We start from the raw sequence: 12,464 nt of genomic DNA on the forward strand, positions 1-12,464 counted from the left end.
GCATGTTGCACAGGCTGTTCATCCCAAGGGAGCTGAGATGGTTTAAGGAATCATTTAAATGGCCAAGTGACTAGGGGTAATGATGTTGGAACGCTTTGAGAAGCCCTTCGATTGTAAAAAGCGTGATATGCCATTTTGGGTGGTCGGTTGGCTTGTGCGTAAAGCGCTCGCCTCTCACCAAGGTTCTCTGCTGTGCCACGAGGGTTTTCCAGACTATCCGGTTTTCCTCCCTCAGGAAAAAAATCAAACACTTTCGATCTTGGATGTGCTCCGTGGTCATAATGGGTTGATGTGGCTGGCAGCTGAATGCGCCCTTGCATGCCTGCTTCTCAAGCACGTTGTAGCCGCGTCCTTCGCAATTCAGCTCTAGCTGCGAGTAAGGACGATTAGCCCCCAAAATTATTTATTATTATTATTATATTTAGACATACCTATTGAGAGAGATTCTAGCCTCGGAGTTGGCTTTATTGATGGTGATGATCGATGATGTCTCGGCTTCTTTCAGTAACGTCTCGGCTTGTGTGACTAACCGGGGTCGTTCACTTTCTGCTACCTTTAAGTGTGTGTGAACGTAAAAGGCACAGGGTGTAAAAAGCGCAGCGAATCGGACCAAGCACGTACAAAAATGGTATCTTAAAACATTGTGGTCCAGAAAGTACACAACTGTGTACATTGCACATTCATTTTGATATTTTTACCTGTGTGGTTGTGAGGTTTAAACAATTTTACTGTAAACCATGTTGAAATCTATTTCCAAATTAAGTTAAAGCCATTGCACACTTTCGGTACACAGTATTGTCCAAGGCCCACACTTCGTGTACCACAACTTTTGTGAAAATTTAGGCTCAATCGGTCATCGGAGTCGGGACAAAATAACGAGAAAACCCACCCTTGTTTCCCCACGTTTCGCCGTGTCATGACATGTGTTTGAAATAAATCCGAATTAAAATAAATCGAGAATTGATATTGTTTTAATGTTTTCTCAAAAAGTAAAGCATTTCATGGAATAATATTTCAAAATAAGTCTTTCACCAATACCTTCTGTAAACCCTGTAAATTATTTGTAAATCCGTGAACTTTTTTTTTTTTTTTCTGTACTGAAAGTGTATAATGGCTTTAACAAAGAAGATGGTAAAAAAAAAAGATTTCTTTGCAATGTTAGCCCCACCCTATATCCAGAGATTGACACCCCTTTTGTTGGTGTAATTTTTTCTGATCTTTCTCCCCAACAAATATAACACATCATTTTTACTCCCCTACAATGTTTTACATGTTGCGTTTTAAGTTCCTACGATTTGCTAAACATTTGACTTTGTACGCCCACCTCACTGTGGCTTGTGGTTTTGCAAACTGGAAAGTATGTTGAGATATGCTCCTATTACAGATTGGCTCATAGTTCCGGATAAGTAGAAACGGTAAAAACTATTTAACTGAAGTCATAAGTTAGCCCAAATTTAACTGAAGTCATAAGTTAGCCCAAATTTAAATGAAGTCATAAATAAAGATAAACGCGCAAGGCTTTTTACCTGTATATTTTCTCTCGCAGCTTCTTTGTTTCTGACCGCCTGTTCATAAGCTGAAGGGCGAGCAATGTTATTCACCTGTCATTATAAAAAAAAAAAACATAGTTAATAACACAATTAAAAACTCACTCCGCAGTATTGAAGTTAATAAAGACCCACTAAAAGCTAAAGTAGTAGTCCCGGCCGATTTTCTATACCTTCCGCCCAGGTAGTAGTTAAAAAGCAGGACAGCTCTTTTCAAAATTGAGAAGTCTCCCGAATTTCGATAATCTACTCAGCGGTAGTAGAATATATAGCAAGACAGTTTTCTAACAAGCAAACTCTACACGGCAAGTAGATACACACATGGTGTTACTGCAAACCAAATATATATTGATACCTCACCATGCAATGCCTCCAATCCCATGTATTTATTTACCTGTAAGTCATCTATTCTTGTGCTGAGGGGTTGGTAGCGGGCACTGAGAGCCTCTCTGACGGACCCTTGAAACTCCTGTCTCATAGCTTGGAACTCGGTCGTGTTGTATTTACTACAAGCTTCATGGATAGCAGACTCACCTGTGAGGAATTTCAAAAAAAAATCAAACAAATCAAAACCCAGCTGCAAAGATCACAGGTCTTGGAAAAATGTTCACACGGTTTAAATGGTCTTTAATATCTCTCATACTGTATCAATCCTCCTACAAGAACCAATCCATAGACTATTAACTTTAATAATAATCAACATTTCTAGTGTGCCATGTCAAAGTCTTATATAGCGCACGTAACTACCAAACAAGGTACTCAAGGCGCTGAGTATATACAAACTTTCAGAAAGATAGGTAATTGCAGTGATGAGTTTTAAAACCCAATTATTTAGCACCTTATAAGGGTTTACAAGGTGCTACGGCGCATACAGCAGCCACAGCCAGGAACACTGGGGCGAACCCCTTCTCTTTTCGAAAAGTGCACTGAGTTCTTTTACATGAGTTACACAACACATGGGACCAATGGCTTTACGTCCCATCCAACGGACGAAGCAATGGTTAAGTGTCTTGCTTAAGGACACAAGTGTCATGGCTGGGGATTCGAACCCACACTCTGCTGATCAGAAACACCAGAGTTTGAATTCGGTGCTCTTAACCACTCGGCCACGACACTTCCATAAATGTCGGTCAAGGATGACACTCCTGGCGCAAAACAAGAGCTCTGCTAATACAACAAAGACAACCAAAGGACGGAAGCTAAGTTTTCTGAAGTAGATAGGTTTTGAGATGTGTTTTAAATGCAAAACAAGAACTCTGCTAATACAACAAAGACAACCAAAGGACGGAAGCTATGTTTTCTGAAGTAGATAGGTTTTGAGATGTGTTTAAAATGCAAAACAAGAACTCTGCTTATACAACAAAGACAACCAAAGGTCGGAAGCTATGTTTTCTGAAGTTGATAGGTTTTGAGATGTGTTTTAAATGCAAAACAAGAACTCTGCTTATATACAACAAAGACAACCAAAGGTCGGAAGCTATGTTTTCTGAAGAAGATAGGTTTTGAGATGTGTTTTAAATGCAAAACAAGTTTCTGCTGTTGAAGAGTCTGAGTTGAAGTTTGACACTTTTCCAAAGAGATGGCCTGGTATGTGAAAAGCAGCGATCCTTGGAGTGCAGTGAATGTGGGATGTTGAGGAGCAGGGGTTGATTTGGACTCTTTATGAGAAATATAAAACTTAAGGCTTGGTGAAATCCACCCCAGGTTACTTAAGGAGTGAAGCTGTCTGGGAGGTTTGTACTAAGATGATTAAAGCCATATTCAGGTAAGGGAAGGTGACTTACCTGAGCTCCTAAGAACCTTCTCAAAGTTCTCATGATCCCTGAACTGTACGACGATCTCTCGAAGATCCCGAGAGACGATCATGTACTGGAAGGCAATATCCAGCTCGATGATCACCCCATCCTTGTTGAGACAGCGTAGATTGGGGTATTGGATCGTTCGGAACACTGAGGGAAAGACGATGAAGGTAAACCCAGGAGGTCCGTTGTGGAGACCTTCTTGCTTGACGTCGGGGTAAAGCTCACGAGAGATGGAGTTGTACATCACCGCCACTTTGAATCAAACCAAAAACAATTGCATTTGTATGAACTATTTTAGACTTGATACAGTATATTTTAGCGCAAGAGATAAGCGTTAATTTGAAAATAAAACAATAATATTTGAGTTTTGAGTTTTATATAGCGCTTTTTCACTCCCGAACGGGTGTCTTAAAGCGCTTCCAATTATTACCCCTGGTCACTGGGCCTTAATTTACTCCGTAAACCATCTCAGCTCTCTGGGGAGTATACAGCCTCGTGCAACAAATGCGCTACTCGGCTAAATCAATCACAAGAACCATCTCAGCCCTCACAGGTCCCCATTTTACCCATGGGTGGAGAGAAGCATTAATAGTTAAGTGTCTTGCTCAGGGACACAAGTGTCACGACCGGGATTCGAACCTACACTCTGCTGAACAGAATCAGCAGAGCTTGAATTCAGTGCTCTTAACCGCTCGGCCACGACACCCTATGTAACAGAGCCATTCATTTAAAGGCACCTGGAAGTAGGATTTTTTTTTCTTTTAAACATAAGAGTATATGTTTATTAACAATAAAACAATTTTTGAGTAATTGTTTGTCACGATTTATATGTTAAAAAAATTAATTAAGTGCTTGGGGGGTTGACTCCGCCTACCCCTTTTGTGACGTAGGAAAAGGAAGACTTTGCCTCGATGCGTAGATAAACACACGTGCAAAAGTACATGTAATTCTTAGACGTGAGTTTGTACGCTGCGAAAAAGTTTTTTTCTGGCATTTTTCCGGCAATGCCGACCAGGTGTATTGCTGCTGGATGCAGCAAAACAACTAAAGATGGGGTCAGTCTTCATCTATTTCCTGCAGATCCCAAGTAAAGGCGGTTGTAGGCTGCGAAAGTCAGATTAACTAGAGCAAAGTGGTCTGGTCCGACGTCTTTTTCAGCGCTTCGAGCCGTCGTGTTTCGAATCCATTCTTAAACACGACGCCGTCCCAACAATTTTTCCAGCTAGTGGGAAATCGAAGAAGGTATCTGAAAGGCGTAATGTACGGGGCCTGACTACAAATTTTCTCTTCAAATATCGCGCCTTGAATTACGTCATTTGAACAGCGCCCTCTCGGGTCAGGGCATACTCGTAAATTTGTAAATACAATCAAAACTAATATTTTTAAACCTTAGTTAACTTTTTATTCACATTCCTCTCGTAAAAACACATATTTTAGTGACAAAAGCTTTATTTAAAAAAAATACCACTTCCAGGTGACTTTAAAAAATAAAAAACAATCGGTCATCGAAGTTGCGAGAAAATGATGAAAAAAAAAAAAACCTTGTTGGACAAATTTGTGTGCTTTCTTATAGGAATTAAAGACTTCTAGCTAGAAGTCTTTTATTATTTTAGTGAGAAATTACCTCTTTCTCAAAAACTACTTTACTTCAGAGGGATTTGTTTCCCACAATGTTTTATACTATCAACAGCTCTCCAATGCTCGTTACCGAGTCAGTTTTAAGTTAATACTTGTTTTGAGTAACCACCAAACGTGTACCTTCCCTTTAAATGGTTTTGATACCTTTTGTAGATCAAGTGTTTGGCCAAGACATGAATCCCTACTCACTGTGCACATAGATGTATGTAATATAATTTTCCTGTAGAACTTTCAGCTTCATTAGTTGTCACGTTTTTTAGAAAAAAATCTGTTGTACAGATGCTAAATTAATTTTCGCCTCACTGAGACAACATTTCTTTCGTGAAATTGACTTACTAATTTCTTTAAAAAAAAAACACAGCATCTCAGCAAGTAATATTTTAAGGAAAGCTTTCTACCGTCATTATCTTTACACCATGAAAGTTTAATGTAAATCTATGGACAGTGTGCTTTGTGTCCTACAAAAAGTACCAAACCCTTTAAGGAGGGTGAGTTCAATTGCTCTCCTCTGAACTCCTAAACCATTTCAGAGACAATATTTATTTCACACAGGGATAAACAACTGATGTGGTGTATATTTGCTTTGATCACAGTGTAACAAAAAACACAATCAGCAATTCTGACAGGTCAGACAGAATTTCTGACCGGTCCTCAGGTGTTTTAACTTGCATTTGGCCAATGGATCTCCGTTAGTTTAAAGACATTACACACTATTAGTAATTGTCGAAGACCAGTCTTCTCACTTGGTGTATCTCAACATATGCACAAAATAACAAACCTGTGAAAATTTGAACTCAATTGGTCGTCGAAGTTGCAAGCAATGGAAGAAAAAAACACCCTTGTCACACGAAGCTGTGTGCTTTCAGATGCTTGATTTCGGGACCTCACAATCTAATTCTGAGGTCTCAAAATCAAATTCGTGGAAAATCACTTCTTTCTTGAAAACTACGTTACTTCCGAGGGAGCCGTTTCTCACATTTTTTTTATACTATTAACCTCTCTCCATTACTTGTTACCAAGTAAGTTTTTGTTGCTAACAATTACTTTGAGTAGTGTCCACTGCCTTTTAAGCTATCCTGAGATTTTCTTAAGATGGCAGAAACACTTACTTTCATCTGATTGTAGCGTCTTGAGTGACACGACAATAAGAACGATGATGCCGACCACCAAGGCAAATATCACTCCAAGAACAACAGCCACACCCGACTTCATCTTGCTTTGTGTTCAAAATCCTTTTTTGGTTGACTTAATTGTTCGCTGCTCAAACATGAACTCCCTGTTGTCATAAAAAAGGGAAAACAAGAAAGAACATTACATATAGATTGATTAGTCAAAAAAGAATATTGAAGGATGGTAAAGTCATGAACATTGTGCTGCCAGCATAGACCCCAAAAGTTGTAGCTACATGTATTAGCTTCTCTTTGAAAAATGCCTTCGGAGCGCCACGCCACGACAGCTCGGGGCTGTATACTCCCTAGGGAGCTGAGAAAGATTAAAGGGATGTTTTTGGCCCAATGACCAGGGCACTATTGTAAAGCGCATTGATAGGTTTTATTGTGAAATGCGCTACATGTATGAGAATTTGTTATTATTATTATAGAGGCATACTTTTAAAATTTCTTTCCAACCTTGCTCATTTCATCACAAAGGGGCCAAACTGCAGGAAATGTGCCCTTTAACAAGTTAATCAGTATGACCAGATATTTAACCCAGGTTCATTCATTTCCTGGCCAACCTTCTACAAGTTTATAGTTTCCTTCAGAAAGCAGGATATTAGAAAAGGGATACAATATGACCCACCACATCCAACTTAACAACTGTCAAAATGCACGTATCACTTTTACTTCACTTTTTGGTTGACTAAACTCAAACAAATTTAAACAGACCTGGAATGTAACATTTGGTCTGGAATTTAATCTTTGATCATGTTACAAAGGGCAAGGCCATTTCAATTTTGCAAAGGGCACTTCCACTGGAAAATTTAACAGGTCAGCTGGTTAATGGGAACTTTTGAAGGGCACCAAGGCCAACACCAGGGGCAATATGGCCTCCGTAGCCTTCATGTAATTCCAGGCCTGATTGAATACAGCAGGATTTGAACCTGCGACCTCCGGGTTAACTAGAAGGCGCTCTGCCAACTGGGCTATCTAAAATGTTGGCAGTCTCCCTGTTATGGAAATATCTTTTTTCAGGGTGCCAGTCAGAGTCTACTTTAAAACTTTTAACTGCCGTATTGATGTATTTAACAAGGGTCCAGGGATCACACCCAAGGTTATGATACAACCTTGGAAGCACAGAAGAGAGATCACTCTTGCCACTAGACCCTGTAACTGGGGCTCTGTACTCCTTTTTTTCAACAATTTTTGTCATCAGTTGTAGTACAAATTTTTGTCATTATCGGTCGTAGTATGACAAAAATTTCTAAAAAAAAGAGTACAGCGTCCCAGTTACTGGGTCTACATTTTTTGTACCTTGCCAATGCAAATTTCACTCCCAAAAGCTTGAAGTTTGCGCAGCCCATCTTGAAGATTGTGCGCGCAAGCTTCAAGTGGGCGACCAGTTTGCGCCCACTATGACCCTTCCACATGTATTTATGGTTTTATGTTCAAATGTTGTTTTAAAGTTCATTTAAAATTTGTCGTCAGCAGTTGTCGTTAGTTGTCAGCTTTTTATTAGTGTGACCCATTTTAGAAATCTGAGAGGGCATCATACCGTATAGACCAAGTAACTGGGGCTCGTACACTCATTAATATTGTTTTTTACAATTGCAATTGCATCTCCGTAAAAAGTAATTGCGATTTATAACTCAACCTAGTACTTAGTAACGATAGCATAACCCTCCTCCAGACGGCCGCCAACTAAACTCAACCCTCCTCCCGACGGAGGAGGGTTTCGTTATCGCAACTATGTACAAAGTCGAAGATGCAAATGTTAAAGTTGCTAACTAATGCAAGATTCCCAAGAAGAAGTATGTCCCGAGCCCCCAACCAGTTTGTCTAAACTACCGTGTTACTAATGTAGGCAAGGCAAAATAGAACAAAACCATTAACTGAAAAGAAATTAACCCTCTGCTCTGTAATATAAACAATACAAAGAACACATTTAAATCGAACTGTACTTTGGTTCCCAAATGTTGATTGCCATCCACTCTTTGCACTATCCATCATCAGGCCTCAACATCAGGCAATAATCAATGCATCAATCAATTATTGTACGTTCAAACAAACATGTCAACAAAAGACAAACCCCACCCGATCGAATGTTGTCAGTCTTTCCATCCTTTCAATTTTTGGAGGACCACAGCAAAATATATTGAAAACCAAACTTGCCTTTCTGCAATAGGATGAAGTGCCTCTCTTCACACAGTTTCCCTCGGCTCCTTACCTAAGGAATGAAGTGTTGTTAACGAAATATGCCACAGACTACAGACTTCCGTTTTTCGACTCGAGAACGGAGTCAACAGTGTAATTTTGTGTACACACACCAAATAGCCACACCAAAATGCATTACACCACACGGCAATCCTGGGATCAAACAACGGAGGGCGCTGTTTCTCTATACACAGCCGTGTGGCCCTTTTCGAAACCACGAAAACGCCGTGTAGGCTTACGTCTTATATACCCCATTAGTTGTTTTGAGAATGCGCGCTTTGTGCTTCATACAGGCAGACGGAGCCTGAGCTAGAACCACCGTTTCACAAAGGGTTGTCAACAACACCCCACACTCTTTTTTCTTGGGTATAACTTCAGTGATTGGCTGTGTTCAACTTGTGGCATTATCTCAAGGGCCAGGCAGTAACTTCATACTCTTTTGCAAAGTTAGACACTAAGGTGGCTTACCAACTGTACCCTCATTATTCTATTTATATGCCATATTTTAATATAGTGATGTTGTCCATCCAAAAACCCACAAAAAGCACAAGTTGAACACGTGACCCAATAAAGTAAAAAGTAAACAATCAATTCAATTCAATTTAGTTTATTGTATCCAAACAAAATATTTGAGATGGAGGTTAACAAATTAAAAATTTCAAAATATAAATTTGAAGACAAATAGTACATAATGTAATTCATATCAAACATAAATATCAGGGGCATAAAAATGGAAGAATTCCATATTCTACACTCTGCCACCATATAAAAAGACAATTTTCACCCCAGATAATGAAGTTAAAGAAATCATACTGTTGGGGGGCGGGATGTGTTGGGGGGGTGCTTTGGCTATGCTAAGAAGGTTTCAACAAATTAAACTTTGGCACAACAGCTTCCACATAGACGTCTATCAAATCTGCTTTCTTGAAGATACTTCTAATGTCCAAAGGAGATGAACATTCAGCGACTTGGAAGTCACTCACCCTGGAATAAGACATAAAAACGAGTTTAGTTTTAGCTTCAGTGTCAACTCGGGTTTCACAGAACAGTATACCCTCAGCACAAGTAGATCAAAGAGCATGTATTCTTTACACGTGGACAAAATTACGACTGATTTTCTTAAACAGGCTAACTCAATAAGTCTGAATACAGATAAAAGACTGACATTTCTCACCTCTGTTAACAGCTTTATGAAAATGGGCCCTGGTTTAATTTTTTTATGCAAGTCGCCAGACACACAAGGCCTAAAGGCCACTTCAAGGTGTGGGCTACAATTATTTTTTCCAGAGGCCGTTGCCACCTACTCATAGGGCTGAAACAGGGGAACCCCTTTTACAGTCCATACGGATGTAGGCTTGGGTATCATCAGTCCGAAGCCTGGCCGGTAGAGCAGTTGCTGGCCTTAAAAGCAGGGGAGACCAAGATTAATTAAGAAAACACAATATTAGTATGTACCTTTTTTCATCAGAGTATTCAGAGAGTCTTGGATGCGATCTCTGCATCAATACTGCCATCATTCTTTCCTTACAGCTCCTCCCATTAGAATCAACATCAACTTTCTGAGTTCGAAGTCGGACAAGAAATTCCTAAAGAAATTTTGTATTAGAGAAAAGCAAATAAAAATGTATTGGTGTTAAAGGGTTTTTAAATACATTTTGTAGATCAATTTAAAAAAAAAACACTGCAATACCTTAGCAAGTTATATTTTAAGAGAAGATTTCTACCATCATTATCTTTAAACCATGTAAGTTTAATGTAAATCTGTGGACGTTTGTGTTTTGTGTCGAACAAAAAGTACCAAACACGTACATGTACATACTGAATACAATTTAAGTTAAATTTGTTAAGAATTGAAAACAACCACCACAATTGGTTTTTGCGATTTGGAGAAACAAATTAAAATGTGGTATTTTTTTCAAAAAGTGAGCTTTACCTTGACTGAGTTTTCTGTTCCAAGTAATAAAACCAAAATTAAATGATGAAGAAAAAGAAGACGCCCAGCAATTGAGAGTTCAGTTGCCCAGCTGACGAGTGTCTTTATATAACGGAGCCGAGACCGCATATGATCAATGTGTAGAATTGCCACATATGGTTGTAGATCTAAAGAAATGATAATGGGAAAACATCATGAAATCTGGTAAACATAAGCTGAAGACAAATATCTACGAAATTCGTACGAATAACTATTTGAACTTTGTTCTTAAATTAACTGAAAAAGCAAAACAGCAAAGCATTTTGACAAACTAATAGTATTCTGCAAATAATAATAATAATAATAATAATAATTGTGGCTTCTTATACAGCGCACATGTCCGTCACCCAGTGACACTCCTGGCGCTGTAACATACAGTATTTCCTGCCAGATGTTGGACTACGTTTGAATTATGAGACCTAATTCTGATAGCACCATGTAATGCTTTATAATGTGCTGTGGCGCAATTTGCTGCCGATCGGACCAGGAACACCGGGGCGAAACCCTTCTCTTTTCGATAAGTGCACTGGGTTCTTTAACATGCGTTACATAACACATGGGACCAACGGCTTAACGTCCCATCCGAAGGACGAAGCAATGGTTTAATGTCTTGCTTAAGGACACAAGTGTCACGGCTGGGGATTCGAACCCACACTCTGCTGATCAGAAACACCAGAGTTTGAATTCCGTGCGCTTAACCGCTCGGCCACGACACTTCCCAAACTTGGATATAAATTTATTACTTTTACAGCCCTGGAGTTTCACGGAGGCCACTGCCTTAGTCTTGGCTTGGTGCCCTTTCAAAAGGTTCCCAAAGATTTAACGATTTTCCAATAGAAGTGCCCTTTTCGAAATGAAAATGGCATTGCCCTCTCAAAAATGAAATTCCAGGCCTGTTTTTATCATTGTAGGCCCAGGAATTTGATCTTTGAGAGGGCGAAGTCATGTTATATGCAAAGCGCACTTTGTGAAGTTTTTGAAGGGGCACGGCCAAGGCAGCGGGTCTTTGACCTTTTTTCGCAAATACAAGTTGTGCAACACTTATGAAGAACAAGGTGCATGCTGGTCTAGCTAGCGATAAAACTTGATCGCTAGGTAGAACAGTATGCACCTCATTTCACGCCTAATGCGCACGTACCGATCGTATTTGCGATAAGGTCTATGGCATCCTATTCCAGTCCTACATTCATTAGAAATATTCTTGAAGTGTAATGTTCATACCCTTTTCTTTCTGCCTCGCTTCATCTTGCTTTTCTTTCTTCTGAGTTGATGGCAGTGATCTGAACTCCCATGTATTTTGTTTTAACCAGTAAACAAGGTCCAAGATCATTGGTTGGCCTTCTAGAGTCTTTGCATACTGATGAAGCTTTTCTCTCAGCTGATTGGTTGAATTCTTGGTTAAGTCACTGCATGATAATGAGATGGATGGAAGTACAAGTGGGTAGCCAATGGGAAGGTTGAACTGAATGCAAATCTCTAAGGAGTCTTCTGATTGGTCCAAAGCTTGGGCCACTTGGCAATTTACTTGCATGCAGAAACTGCACATAGAATCTGTTGAGAAATTATAATGTTTATTTTACATTTTAAAAAACCGTTTAAATAATTTACTAAAACCATTTCTTCTTTGTTTTTTTTATATAGTCTCCAAACAACAAATTGCAAACTAACATAAATAAATTTTAAACTTCACAGTTTTAGGCTCTATTATATTTATATAGCAGGCATGACATTTAATGTTTGAGAGGGCAAGCCATAATATTATATTTCATTTTAAAAGTGGAAACTTTTCGAAGGGGCACCAACAACACTCCACTGTGAGTGCATGGAGGAAGAAATAGCTCATCTATTCTGAGTGTACACACTTAGCCTGTATTTTTGTCAACATTCAATTCATATAAAAAGGCACATCACCTGTATGTTCAAGCATTTCAAACTCTCCTGGACCACAGAAGATTCCCTGGAGCGCCTGCACTTCATCATTTACAGCGTCCATAGTCTAGCTAGGCAGTCTACTGCCTAAAATTAAAATTATTTGATTAATGATTGTCCGTTTTGATGTTATTTTAAAAAGAGCCATGTGTGAAGACGACCGACCGTTGTTGTTGTATAGCGCCCTCTATCCAATTAATTTCTC

The 12,464-nt window shown here is 39.3% G+C and overlaps 2 protein-coding genes across 2 annotated transcripts in view; both read right to left on the reverse strand.

Moving 5' to 3' along the window:
• The window catches only part of LOC139939537 (uncharacterized), a 10,481-nt gene extending 1,990 nt beyond the window's left edge, over window positions 1–8,491 (reverse strand). The window contains exons 1-6 of the mRNA XM_071935535.1: window positions 8,317–8,491; window positions 6,097–6,263; window positions 3,332–3,601; window positions 1,942–2,081; window positions 1,527–1,601; window positions 432–553 (exon numbers count right to left, since the gene is read on the reverse strand). Coding sequence (XP_071791636.1) covers window positions 432–553; window positions 1,527–1,601; window positions 1,942–2,081; window positions 3,332–3,601; window positions 6,097–6,199 — 710 coding nt within the window. The 5' untranslated portion in view covers window positions 6,200–6,263; window positions 8,317–8,491. The remainder of the gene's footprint in view (window positions 1–431; window positions 554–1,526; window positions 1,602–1,941; window positions 2,082–3,331; window positions 3,602–6,096; window positions 6,264–8,316) is intronic.
• Window positions 8,492–8,998: 507 nt separating this feature from the next.
• LOC139939835 (RWD domain-containing protein 3-like) lies at window positions 8,999–12,426 on the reverse strand. Its single transcript, XM_071935977.1, has 5 exons — window positions 12,242–12,426; window positions 11,552–11,881; window positions 10,292–10,458; window positions 9,814–9,944; window positions 8,999–9,342 (listed from the first exon to the last, which is right to left on the reverse strand). Exons 1-5 carry the CDS (start codon window positions 12,321–12,323, stop codon window positions 9,213–9,215), a joined length of 840 nt encoding a protein of 279 aa, XP_071792078.1. The 5' UTR covers window positions 12,324–12,426; the 3' UTR covers window positions 8,999–9,212.
• Between the last annotated feature and the right edge of the window lie 38 nt (window positions 12,427–12,464).

The sequence above is a fragment of the Asterias amurensis genome, chromosome 7, assembly GCF_032118995.1.
Source record: "Asterias amurensis chromosome 7, ASM3211899v1".
In the NCBI taxonomy this organism is placed as follows: domain Eukaryota; kingdom Metazoa; phylum Echinodermata; class Asteroidea; order Forcipulatida; family Asteriidae; genus Asterias; species Asterias amurensis.